Source organism: Lagopus muta, chromosome 1 (genome assembly GCF_023343835.1).
Source record: "Lagopus muta isolate bLagMut1 chromosome 1, bLagMut1 primary, whole genome shotgun sequence".
Taxonomy (NCBI): domain Eukaryota; kingdom Metazoa; phylum Chordata; class Aves; order Galliformes; family Phasianidae; genus Lagopus; species Lagopus muta.
The window spans coordinates 60,801,895-60,815,030 of record NC_064433.1 but is presented as its reverse complement, the minus strand read 5'-3'; the positions used below and the strand labels follow the sequence as shown (position 1 = coordinate 60,815,030).

The following is a 13,136-nucleotide window of genomic DNA, read 5'->3' as shown; positions in this document are numbered from 1 at the left end:
GGGGGCACACATGGAGTGAGGGCTCACTCAAACTGCAGGCCTGGGATGACAGAGTGCTGGAGGAACTACCCACAAGAGGCCCAGAGTGTCTTGAGGCTTGGACCAGATGATCTTAGTGGTCTTTTCCAATGATAATGACCTTTATGAGGCTTGTGAAATAGCTGTCAGCTCTTGCAATGGTTGGGATGTTTCTCCAAACTCATTTTGCAAGTTTTCCTTTAAGTGGTGTAGCTTGCACCAGTGCCAAGCACCAGACTGAGCTCTCAAGGCTGAGCTTCTTTCACCCTGGACCCACCACGCTGACAGGAGGGATGAGCCCTATGCCCCACAGCCCTGCCAGAAACACCACCTCTTCTCCACTGGCTGTGACAGAGCTTCGTTTTCCCACACTGTCACCACCCATATTGCTAGCTTTTACTGCCAATTGCTGTGCTTTTTCTAAGCACCCATTGTAGAACCTGAATGAATACCACATGTGAATTTTAGGTATGTCAGCAGATGGCAACAATTATAAAACCACCACTGGATTTTAAGGCATCTACTGTGGGTGGGAGGATCAATATCTGATGATTGTACTTTGAGCCTTCCAGCCCTTCTCACAATTACATTCACAGCCCCTGAGTCATTCAGTTTCCTTTTGATAACAAATTTCTCAAAAAGCCCTTTGCTGCACAGAGCTGATCTGATGCCTTATTCATGGTGGATGCTGCCTGCTCCATAAGCAATGCCTTCAGAATCAGAAGCTCATCTCATGCCACGCAGCTCACTGCTGTCTAATATGAACGAAGGAATAAACACATAGAAAATACAAAATGTGGCTCTTGATCAGGTTGGAGTTTGTCTCTGCAACTTCAGCTGTCTCAAAGCAATGGGTTTAGTCCAAGCTTATTGGGCAGAGGCACACCAGAAAGCTCCTGCCTCTTGGATACGTGCTTGACAATGCACTCTGGAGGATGAGATTTAGACAAGGCTTATTACACTTGCCCTTTGGAGATGCTGTTTCTCTTTGTTGACCACAGTGGGACCGAACTGACTGGTTTAAACTGGACAGCTAACTTTTCGATATCTGAAGTTAAGTCAAGCTCAATTGATCTGCCACTGAAATTCCAGTGAACTGCTGTCAGTGTGCTGTGCTGCTGATTTCAGTTGCAGACAAACAAAAGAATCAATTATTGGTCACTTAAAAAGTTTATCATAATTTTCTCAAGAATTACGTGCCAGAGTCCTACCAAATATTATCAAGGAAGAAAGCCCTTAAAAATTAATCGTGTAAGTCACAGCCTGCAGCTGTGATGGCATCAGCATTCCTTTACACTGTGGGGACTTCAAGGAGAGCCCTATATCTGTCAGGCAGAACAACAGAACCAGATTTTCAGCTTAGTAGAAACACATACAAGGTGTTTATCCAAAATGTAGCGTACCAAGGAGGTTGAAATACTCTTAGGGATTACTTTTTCAGCTGTATATATATTTAGATATAATTACGCATCAGTATTTCATGAGAATCCTCCTTCAAGCTCTGAGGAACAACTGAATCTATTGTGCTTAGCAGAGGCAACATTTCCACTTCATATTCTCATTTTAAGCACTTTTGGAGGCAGATGACTTTGCAAAGTACTAACATTGCTGGGTGTTGCAAGCTGGAAGCCAGATGCCAATTTCATGATGACCCTGCAGTCTGCCTGGGGGATGCTGAGGTGGATAGAGCTCTGTCCCTCTAGGTTTGGAACTCTATGGTGGGATGAGGAAGGACAAAGAAGCTCCATCCTCTTTGTACAGGTTGAAAGGAAGTGATTCTGCAGGCTGGGCAGGGTGAGAGGGTAGGAGGCATATGCCCCCTCTGTCTGCAGGGCTGACACTGCTATGGGGAAGGCAGGGAACTGTTCTCTGTACCCTGTACCAACAGATGTGCTGCCACAGCTGTAGCTTTCTGCAGACCACTGCTTTCTGGAGCTTGATCCTTACAGTATAACTGGCTGCTGCTGCTGTCAAGAATGGAAGTGATAAAGCATAGAACATCCCAGGTACACTCACCTCTCACTCCTACAGCTCTTGTGACTTCTCACTCCTCCCTTCCCTGCCATGTGGCATTTTCTGCTCCTATGCCCCTGTTCTGTCTTGCCTTGGGGGAGTATGTGGAGTGGGATGCCTCACATAGCAGGACTGGTGCTGCCACTGGCACCTGTTTCTTTTATGGTGACAGTGAAGCCATCAGAATAAAAGACACAAACCCACTCTGGATTATGACAGCTGGCTAACCGTCTAATACATGCCTAAGCATAGATTGGTAGGCTGCTGGGTGCAGTTATAAAGGTCTTAAGAGGCTGATAAATTACATATATGCAGTTTATCTTTGAAATGATTAATTACCTTTACTGGCTAGTTTTCATTAGTATGAAGTTAGACTTGGCACATTTTATTCACATGTGCACTATTGTCCAAGCCAGTGCAACTGCACAACAGAGTGCAATTTGGGTAGTTATTTTTATCTGATAGCTAGGTTTCTATCGTGCTCTTTAATGAACATCGGGTAATGATAACTCTGATGACTCTCAAGAATATGTCCATGTAACACTTTCCTGGAATTATAAAAATCCTGAAATGAGTGGGATGACAACTACATTTTCTAAACATCAAACCTATAATACGGATGAGAAGTTATCTCAAAAGGTGTTTAAAAGTTGGCTGGGATGCAATGGGAGAGCATTGCACATGATAGATTCTCAGTTGTATTGCTGGACCCTTTGTGGTTATGAAAAACTTACCTGATGATGTACCATTTGTAAAGGCAGAACTGTCTTCTGCGAGACATCTACGCCCTGGTTTTTCTGTCTTTTCAGACACTCTAAGTGAAAAGATGCTCGTCGGCCTGAAACACCAATCACAAACAACTGTGTCCATCACTCATATTATACTATGGATAATCTGAGTTCAATTTCATTTACCTCAGTCCCTCTGGAGAGACAGCCAAGACACCCACAATCAAGCTGTCTGCTTTCCCTCTACACCTTACCCTTTCCCAGGTACTTGTATTTGTCTTGCTGATTTTAATTTTTGAGACATCATTGCAAAACACAGTTGAGCGACATGGGCTAACTAACACTATTTTCCAAGCAGGTTGCAAGACAAAATTCTGGATGATTCTATGATTGTCCCAAGCAGTTAAAGTGCTCTCAAATCTTCCTGGTTCAGGCAAAAAATTTGGCAGGGCTGAGAGGGCAACTGAGGTCCTGGCGCTATGCCTGGCTGTGCCCAATGTTCAGGAGCAGACGTGCGGCTGCTCAGGTGACATTGGCCTCCCACTTGCATGTGACCTGTGTCCCTTAGCAGCCAGACATACCACAGTTTATGAGGCTGTGTCTGTATCACGATCAAGTGCAAGGGAATTAATTCAGTGGTTGAATTCACTGGTGAATTAAGTTTGTACAGATGTGGTGCTTTTAGTAAACTGAAAAGAAGGGAAGAGAAAAAATCTTTTTTTTTTTAAAGAAAATAAAAGATGTTGGGAAGAACTATTAAAATATCTGCATTGTTTACTTGATATAAAAGTAAGCTTTACTTCTGTAATTATGAGAAATGTGCTCCCTATGCAGTTTAAAGTACTACAAAGTATACAAATGCACTTCTGAAGAATGGCAAATAAAGCCATTATTTAAGGTAAAGCTGCGTGGCGCACTAAAATGTTTTGTCTACTCCTTGATCTAATTGACATTGTAACATAGGAAAGAAAATTCCAAGTCTGAAAATAGTAAGAATCTATATTCTTAATATGTTGAGAATAAGCCTTCTTGGGGAATGGAGGGAATATCTGTTCTAGCACAGGGAACTGATGCTGCCATGGAGATGTTTTCTCTTTCTTGATAAAAACCCCACCGACTACGTAACAACGTATTGCATCACTTCACTAGAATGTAGTTAATGCAGTATTGTATCAAGGACTGGCAACAAATTTGGCTTTCCAGATAAACACAGGAATTCTCACTGACAAATATTTTAAGTTCTGAAATGAAGTAAATGCTCTTAAAATTCTCAATTGTACAATCTGGGAGGAGTTAAGTGAGCTCCTGGTAAAGGAGTTAAGTAGAGGATTTAAGTGAAGTATCACTTTAAACAATACACTACATGGTCTGATATTATTTTATATGTTAAAAAAATCTTATATGCAGAATTCTTTTTAAATTCTCTCCAAATGTCTTTTTTTTCTTTCTTTTTTTTCTTCTTCTTTTTTTTCTTTTCTTTTTTTTTTTTTTTTTCCCACAGCAGCACTCAGGAAAAAGGCTGAAAACTCTTATACATGGAATATCTCATTTTATTCTAGATTTTTTTTTTTTTTTTAGTTTATAAGGTTTCTTTTATTTTCATAAAATCTTGTGCTCATGGATTTCTCCTGAGCACAGTCTGCAGACTCAGCACTTGAAAACCTTCAGGTATAATTAGAGCACAAAGCAAATTTGAATTGTATTAACTTGAACTGAAATTCACTGTTTTCCCTGTAGCAGACAAAAGAGACAACTTCTTTCTCCCTGCTGAATGTACACAGAACAGAACACCATATACTCAAGGCCAGTCCACCTGGTGACTCCCTAGTGATTGTTTGGAGAGCCTACAGAGCTCTAATAAACTTCTCTAATTCATAAGATGATCAAACAGATCACATGGACTGTCCAAACAGCCACAGGTTTATATGCTGACTGAACACAAAGTCAGTAGAGCCCCCTGCATGATCAGGACAGCATGCATGCCATGGGATTCCTGGTCTCAATATCTAAATGCATCAAACACTGACACCCAGCCCCATGTATGCTGGGATTTCTCCAGCAAGATGTAAGAACTCAGCCAAAGCAGAGGAGAACACAGCTGGTATGTTGTGAAGGGACGTTACCTAGTGCTGAGGAGCACAGAAACCCTTTCTTCGGAGAGTGCCGGGTGTCCTCTCCTTTGTTGTTTTCTGGTGGAGTAAGTTGTCTGTTTTCGTCATCTTGGTATGCGAGCCTGGAAAGGAGAGCAAAGAGATTCTAGGAAAGTAGCTCATATTGGACAGAATAACCCCTCTTCCAGCAGGAAAGCCAGGAAGATCATGCTATCAAATGGATGTGAGCTAGCTAACAGGTCCAGGTGAAGCAACAGAGACCGTGAGATAGGAATGCTTTAAATACGAGATGTGGGAGCATTAGGCAGTAGAATCGTAGAATCATAGAATCACAGAATTGCTCAGGTTGGAAAAGACCTTAAAGATCACCAAGTCCACCCACAACCTAACCTAACTACCCTAACAACCCACCGCTGCATCACGTCCCTGAGCACCACATCCAAACGGTTTTGAAACACATCCAGGGATGGTGAAAGAAGTGAATGGTGGGGAGGCACTGCACATCCAGATGTCTCATTCAGAGGAGAAGGAAAATCTCATGCAAAAGATCCAAAAGGTCTCTCTTTCAATATTATTTTGTTATTTCTCAGGGCTGAACTGCTTTTTGTTTTTCTTTAAACTTTCTGATTCTGAATGGCACAGCTAAAGTTTTCTGGCCTTATCCCATAAACTGAAAAATTTGTAGAAAAATGTTACATCTTCCCACCTCTCCCCCTTAATTCAAGAACCACCCAAACACTTCAACTAAAGCTGCAAAGCTCACATTTCAGTAGAGAGCAGACTTGGTTCACTACAGTACTCAATGTCTTCATTCAAATTTTCATCATAAGTCTCATCCTGAGACACTTCCTCTTGGCAAACAATTGCCAGCTGGCTGTCTCTGGAACTGGAGCTAATGAGCAAAAAAGACAAGTCAAGATACAGAGACGGTAAAGAAAACCTGCTATAGAGACAAGAATGACAGGCTCCATCTGTCTCAGTTTATTACAGTGTTTCAGAGCTATGGTAGAAAAATCAGTCACTGAACACAACTGAAAAGTTCACAAACAGAAAAGCAACAACCACTGCCTGTGCCCTCTCAGAGGAAGCTTCTTAAGTCAATACTGAATGATACTGGAAACATTTTGTTGTCATTTGCAACTACATGTATTCTATACATGTGCATATCACCCTGAAAATTTTTCCAGGGCTATGAACTTGAAGTATAATCTCATATGGCTTCTTGGAAATTCAGCTTTTTAATCTTGCTGCAAAAGCTTTGGTTATGAACTTCAAAGAGGAGCCTCCATGACAGAATAACCTTCTCAGCTCTGTGGTGTACTGTCTCTATCTCTCAAATCCTTCATTCTACATCATCTCTCCCTCTTGCCTCTTCTTTAGGTCCTCATTTCTTCCAGTGTTTTTCACCTTTTCTCCCTTTCTTCTCATCACTAGCTGCCTGAATTCATTTGATATTTTCAAACTCCTCAGCATAACAGCCCTTAACTCCTTGCTTGGCTCCACCTTGTCCCTCCGATTCAAGTCTCAGCCCTCATATTTCACTTCATTCTGAGTTTGTTTTCTGAGGAGTAGAGTAAAATCTGAGGTTAGCATGAATCTTTGAAGTACTGACATACAGATATTACAGTCAGTTTTGACTAGCATTCACAGAAGAAAGCAGTGTGGTAAAGGTTTTTTTCATCTTTCAGGGACTGCACAAAAAACATTATTTTCTCATTTGGTTCAAGCAAAAAGCACTAGGAGCAAAGTATATATCCATGGTACAGAACAGTCTGAAGGACGGTGCTGGAGTGATCTTCCATCTGAGATGGGAACCAAGTAAAACTGCTAAGGTTCAAAGGGTAGCTTCCCCTATTCAACAGTCTCTGTTTAGTTAAACAAACCAAATTTTTGTGTGAACATGGCAGGGTGTATTGCAGTGTGCTATGGCCAGAGAGTGCCTACGTGTGTGATCCCAGCTAGAAACTCTAAAAAAATATATAAAAATTTAGAAACCAGCTAGAAAAAGTCTGTTCATCATGGTGGGCAGAAAAGCTCTAAATTGGCAGTATTTTCTGGAGTTGTCATGGCAAACCATAAAACTCCTTTTCAACCTACTGACTCTAAAAAGAAAAGCTTATATTCAGAATTAATTGGGATTTGAACTTTCAGTGGGACAAACAATGGGCCTTAAACCCAGAGTGTGTTAGAGCATGAGAGAGAACACATACCGTCCCAATGTTTCGTAGTAGTGCGTCCTAATTCAAGGAAGGTGCACAAGGAAGCAAGGAGAGAAAAGAACACCATGTTAGCAGTGTCACATCAGTACAAGTCAGCAAGTGGGGGGCAGTTGATAACACACTGTGGCCTCCATAAGGTAGGCAGGAGGTAGACAAGCCATTAGGTTCTTCACTTGAGTAATTACTTGAGCAATGCTGCACCCACAGAATTTCCTCCATCTTATCATCTTCAGTCCTACTCTGGCTCAGTATCTATCCACCTTTTCACATTGCCCTTTGTCTAAAAAAACAATTTTCAGCTCAATCCTGTTCTTACTGAGTGACTAAAAAAAATACTCCACTGATAAAAGGGGGCATTTCTTTTGCATTAGTCATCTGTGTGTAGATGGATGCCCAAAGAAGGGGATTTTCTGTGCTTTACTCAGTATTGCATTTCCAAAAACCTCGCTTCCCTCCTCACAGAATATCTTTGGTGACTGCTTTATGGATATGATGCACTAAATAAAGAAACACGAACTTCCACAGATCTCTCTAACTGGGTACTTAAGAGATGCATTATAGTTCCTTTTTCTTTCAGTTAGCAGTTGATAAAACAACTCCCTCTGGTGAAAAAGGGGTAAATAAGGCTCCCTTTGGTCCTTATAAAAGTTTCTTCATGATAAAGCCCGAAGAAATCAACTGTGCTGATCAGTGAGGCTGCTGCTGCTTTGCAGCGGTCAGTGGATGCGTATCTGTTACACCGTGGGCTTTAGCACAAGTGGAGAACCCAGAAGGCTCAATCCAGCCTGTGGGCAGAGCAATAGGCAGGGTGACTCTAGCTAGGCAGCAGTGCTTTGGTGTTGGCATGCTTGTTGCTCCCCCTGGTCCATTGGCCCACTGTGCTGTGAAGCTTACCTTTTGGATGGTAATTTCCAAGGAGCTTCTTGCACACGTATGGTGGGCGACAATGGAGTCCCATGGCCTTCCACTGTGCTGACAGTGCTGGGGTAGCTGGGTGGGCTTGGGAAGCGGCACAGGGCAGTGTTGTTGGCATTGTTGATGTTTGCATTGGAGCCTGAAGATGAGTAGCTGCTGGGAGTGAAGGTGGAGTCCACCAACTTCTCATGAGATGGAGACTCGGTATCTCCCTGGTTGTTGCCAGACTTATTGATGTGCAAAGGTCGCTGGGTGGTGAATGTCTGGGGGAACGCACTCCTGCCATCACTTTGGTAATAGCTGACATGGTTTCCAAACAAGCCTCCGGCTCTCTGTTAGAGAAACAAGTAATATTTTCCTTTGTCAGTAAGAAGGTGTGCAAGGGCCATGGTATTTCCTGTTGAGCCTGTTTTTGAGGGAAAGAAAATGTGAGGACCAGCTTGGGCACTATGGACACTGCTCTCTATGGCAGAAGATGCAGTCCATGGACTTCTCTGTCACAGAGACCTCTATAGACAGGCTGTAAAAGTGTCACCTTTTAATGATATTTCATAGGACCCTGAAGAAATGTACAGATGCATAGGTGAGACAAAGGTGTCCAGGAGGTATCCCACCAACCCTGTGAGTGCATGACTGGGTAGGTGGCATGAAAGAGGTTACTGCTTTCTGGTCTTCACAGTATAGTTACAAAACAGTATCTAGACATAGGAAGGAATCTGAGAAGAGCACAAGTAGCTATTAATCACCTGGAGGAAGAAACGAAGAAAGATTTAATAAGCTAGTCATCTACTGTTTGGATGATGAATTATGGGAAGGACAGACAGCATCTTTCTGTAAATGATTTGAAGAGGAGACATGCCAAAGGAGAAGAAATATTACCAGAGGGTACAATTAGAAGGAATGGGAATGAAATAAGAAAGAGAACATTTAGATAATTGCTCAGGAAATTTTGTCCAGGACCGTAGGATTTCTGTTGGGCTCTGGGGTACATTTTGAAAGGATAATACTTGTGCCACTGAAAGGAAGACTAAATAAAAAGCTGCAGTGTGTCTAGCTGCTGCTATATGGACAGGAAGGTGGCTGAACTTAAGTGTTTTTTTCAGATACTTGGCCATTGTCATTCTGATTTTATTTAGATTTAATGCAGTGAAAATGTCCAATAAATAATTGGACAATAATAAAATGAGATAAAAACATGTAAAATTTGTAGGATCTGGCACCCTGACTCCACTAGTCTTTCTTGTCAGCCGAAATACAGACTGCACACAAAAAAAACCCAGAACTCTTTAAGCTGAGCTACTGGTCTAGGCTCAGCTTGTAAATTTGTTTAGCACCTACCCGGAAGATATCATCTTCAGAGGCAGCAGAAACAGCTTCTTTCATAGCCTTATCTAGCTCTTCTTCAGCTGTCAGGTCTCCAGAGATTGCTCGTCGGATCTCTGGACCAATGTCGTGAAGTGTGCGCAAACCAGCCTGCAAAACAGCAAACTGTAGAGCTTCATATCTCCGAGTGGTTATATGAGGTATAAAAGCAATGCTATTTCTTCTAAGCACAGTGAAGCTTTCTTACTTAACATAGCATTGCCCAGCTTCTAGAAAAATATCAACAAATTCGTTTTTTTCATCTCCAACTTAGAGAGGGAGAAAGTCTTAGCAATACAACCCAGGAATACTCTTTGCTAGTCTCTTGGTTTCATCAAAACAGGTCAAAGCCATAAATTGATGGGCCTGACTGAGCAAGTCTGCAAGCTTTCAACTTTGCCTTCTCAGATCCACTACCAGAAGCCCTAGAGCAGCCACAGTTCCAGCTGAACCATGTACTTAGGCAGCTCTGAACAGCTCTTCTTTTTGATCAGAAGCTTAAATAAGGATTTCAAAGCCAAGCTTCTGACATCAGAATCTGGACAGTGCTCAAACCCCTCACTGAACTGAAGTCCACTCCAGGGAGGTATGATGATGCTTTGTCCATTGGATGGTCTTGGAACCCAGGTATGCTTTTGCTTCTTAACTGATTTTGCCTCTTGGCAACATGCTGTACCTGACCCTGTTACAGTGACTCTTTTCCAGTGGGGATAGCCCAATGCAGCCCCCACAGTGGCTGATAGGGAAGGGGGGGGAGGGGTCAAATGCCTCAACCGTATCACCCCTGTCCATTCTGTGCCCATTTGTCACCTGCAAGGAGAGTGCGTTGCGCTGGGAAGGCTTGCCCACCAGGCCCTGCTCTTTGCGTTTCTTGAACTTCCGGAAATACTCTTGAATCAGGAAAGTGGCGTAGAACTTCCCAACAGTCACCTCATCATCTGGAAAGGGGTATTTCCAGGGGGAAAAAAAAAAGAAAAAGAAAGCATATCATTTTAAATGGTGTGTTTCTAAGGTGAGACTTGCAGTTCGAAGCAGAAACACTAAGCACCACAGTACTTCTTTGCTACTTACAGCACCAGTACTCTGGGCTGAATGAAGGGACTGCTCCACAGTCAGAGCTTTATGTAAGCAATCCGGAGGTGAGGAGAGCATGGTGTTTGGATAGACTGGCCCAGCTGGCAGAGAATGCCTATTGCTATGCATCTCTGGATGTACTTTTGTTATGGAGAAGTGCCTCTAAGCTTTCTAGTCTCTAGTACTGGCTTATTACATACGATCTTGCTGTAGCAGTAGCCTCCCAGTCTGGGTCAGCACATGCTCTTCTGACAGCCGGGGGTAATGTATACTCCACATCTGTTCTAATTAACAGCATCTGACTGACCATCCATCCCAGATCTGATCTGGCTCTTCTCTACACTGAAGTTCTGTCTTGTGTCTAGTATGGGTGTGGGAGCAACAAAGTGATCACCTCTCCCCAGAAATGCAGTCACTGCTCAGTTCTTACTATATTTTTATTCAACACAAGCTGTTGATGAGCCATTTTTGCACCCAGCTTTTATTCAGGCAACTCTTCTCCTTTCTTCAAACCTGCTGGAAATTTTTATAAGATACAGTCCGCTGAGTTCAGAAGAGGCTGAGCAAGGTTTCAAAATATGGTTGCAACTGTTAACAAGTTGCCAAGTGGTATTTTATGTGATAGTCCCCGGAAAAACCTGGAAGGTCAGTGAAGGGACACAGTAGATGCCCATGCATCTGGGCTTCTAACAAGCCTAGCAAAGGAGGACCTGGAGTCCTGGTTAATTACAGTCCAGCAGGGATGCTGCATAGAGACCTGCAGCAGTCAGTTTCACCACTTCAGAATGCTGAGAATTGTCCCTGTGTCCGTATGTCTTAGGTATCATAGTAGAAAGCAGTTATGTGAATAAAACAGGAATAATAAAGCATAGTAAAGGTAGTTTTGCTAACTGTGAAGAAAATAAGAGAAGGGGCTGCATCCTCAGCTTGATTGTAAGGCCATATCTCTTATACAGTCACATAAAGTCCATGTTGTCCCTGAAGCTACTCTCTTCTGTTTGCTTCCTTTGTCCCCAGCAAGGCATTAAGAAATGCCTAAGAGAGCATATGCCTACAGCTGGAGTGGGGCAACATCAAGGAATGAAAATTTCAAACTTATATTTAAACATCCTTCTTCTTCCCTCTATTTTTCAGCATGTATATGTATGCTCAATATATATACGTTGGTACAGGCAAAACCACATCTTAATCTGATGAACAATCAAGCCAGGTAAACATGTATTAACAGTTTGTAGAAGAAAGCCTGACCCCTGTACTCTATCTGATGATCAGGAGGTGCAGTAGGACGTGTCAGATAGGGAAATGACAGACATTCACAGATTGGGACAGCATCCTGCACTCACCACCTGCAGGAGGCACCACCTGGTCCAGCAACTTCATACTGGTGCGCTTCCAGATTTTCTTAATTATTGCTCTAAGCTCTTCATTGGCTTGCTCCAGGTTACCTGCAGGGTGAAAATCATCAGAGACAGGAATTAAGCCAGAGCCCGCAGAGGAGCAATTTCACACGTCTAGCATGGCAACCTCAGGAGGAAAACACTAGAGCTCTTAAAGTGGTGGAAAGTTTTGGGCAAATAGGTTCTCAGATGATTGCTAAAGTCCCCTTACAAAGAGAGATTGTTTTCCTAAATATGCACAGTCATCTCGGGATGAAGGTGACTGTGTTGCTATCTCTGTAAGCCAGAAACAAGGGAACCACAACACTACTTTGTTCTGAAAAGCAAAAATCTCATCCAGTACTTCCAAATTCTGAGATCCTGTGAAGGTTAAATATAATGAGAATAGAGGTCTGTTAATGGGAAACTAACTACTCCTTGAAGAATACAAATAATTGTTGGTGAAGATTCAGCTAGAAGTGTGAAGATCTAAGCCTCCTTGTGGCCCTTTCCAGTAGTTTCCTCATAGAATTGTGGCATTATAGAAGATCCTGAGTTGGAGGGGACCCACAAGGGTCACTGATTCCAGTTCCTGGCTCCACACAGCACCACCCAAAATCCAAACCATTCGGCTGAGAGCAGCGTCCAAACACTCCTCAGATTCCAGCAGCCTGGGGCCATGCCCACTGCCCTGGGCAGCCCGTTCCATGCCCACCGCCCTCTGTCCCTGACCCCCAGCTGCCCTCCCCTGACACAGCTCCATGCCGTTCCCTCGAGCCCTGTCGCCGTCACACACTGCAGAGCTCAGTGATGCCCCTCTACTCCCCGTGGATCTGCTCTCTTCCCTTGCCCAGTGGCAGTGCTGGGCCTGGTGTATCCCAGGGTACAGTTTGCCTTTTTGGCTGCCAGGGCACGCTGCTGATTTGTGTTCAGCTTGCCATCAGCCAGAATCCCCTGCTGCAAGTATAAACTACAAGGGACTAAACTACTGTATTTTCTTTCCAAAGGTGCTGTTCCTCCACCTTTTCTTCCTACTCTCCAAGCGCTAAGGCTCCTCCTCCTCAGTGTGCTACGCTAAGCCTGTGCATGCCAGCAGCTCTCTTAATATGATGCAGTGAAGACATGAACATTAAATAACATTGGTGAGGATGAAACAGCTGGAAAGCATCAAAGGCAGAAATATGACTCAGGAGGTTGAATTCCAGACTCCTGCCCTAACCACTTACAGGATCCTGCAAAGGAAAAAGCAAGCAGTTAGATGGTTTCCCAGGAGTTCACTGATGATGACCCTGAGAGTCTAAGGCTAAGACAGACAAAAAA

General features: G+C 43.1%; 1 protein-coding gene across 17 annotated transcripts in view; it reads right to left on the bottom strand.

Annotated features, from left to right (window-relative positions):
• CACNA1C (calcium voltage-gated channel subunit alpha1 C) overlaps window positions 1–13,136 on the bottom strand; it is a 479,128-nt gene that overhangs the window by 7,594 nt on the left and 458,398 nt on the right. For 7 of the 17 annotated variants that reach the window (XM_048945488.1, XM_048945383.1, XM_048945454.1 and 4 more), the window contains 8 exons: window positions 11,784–11,885; window positions 10,177–10,304; window positions 9,343–9,492; window positions 7,984–8,336; window positions 7,081–7,107; window positions 5,634–5,762; window positions 4,883–4,992; window positions 2,766–2,869 (listed from right to left, as the gene is read on the bottom strand). In XM_048945488.1, coding sequence (XP_048801445.1) covers window positions 2,766–2,869; window positions 4,883–4,992; window positions 5,634–5,762; window positions 7,081–7,107; window positions 7,984–8,336; window positions 9,343–9,492; window positions 10,177–10,304; window positions 11,784–11,885 — 1,103 coding nt within the window. The remainder of the gene's footprint in view (window positions 1–2,765; window positions 2,870–4,882; window positions 4,993–5,633; window positions 5,763–7,080; window positions 7,108–7,983; window positions 8,337–9,342; window positions 9,493–10,176; window positions 10,305–11,783; window positions 11,886–13,136) is intronic. The other 10 variants (XM_048945500.1, XM_048945421.1, XM_048945438.1 and 7 more) reach the window with 4 other exon arrangements.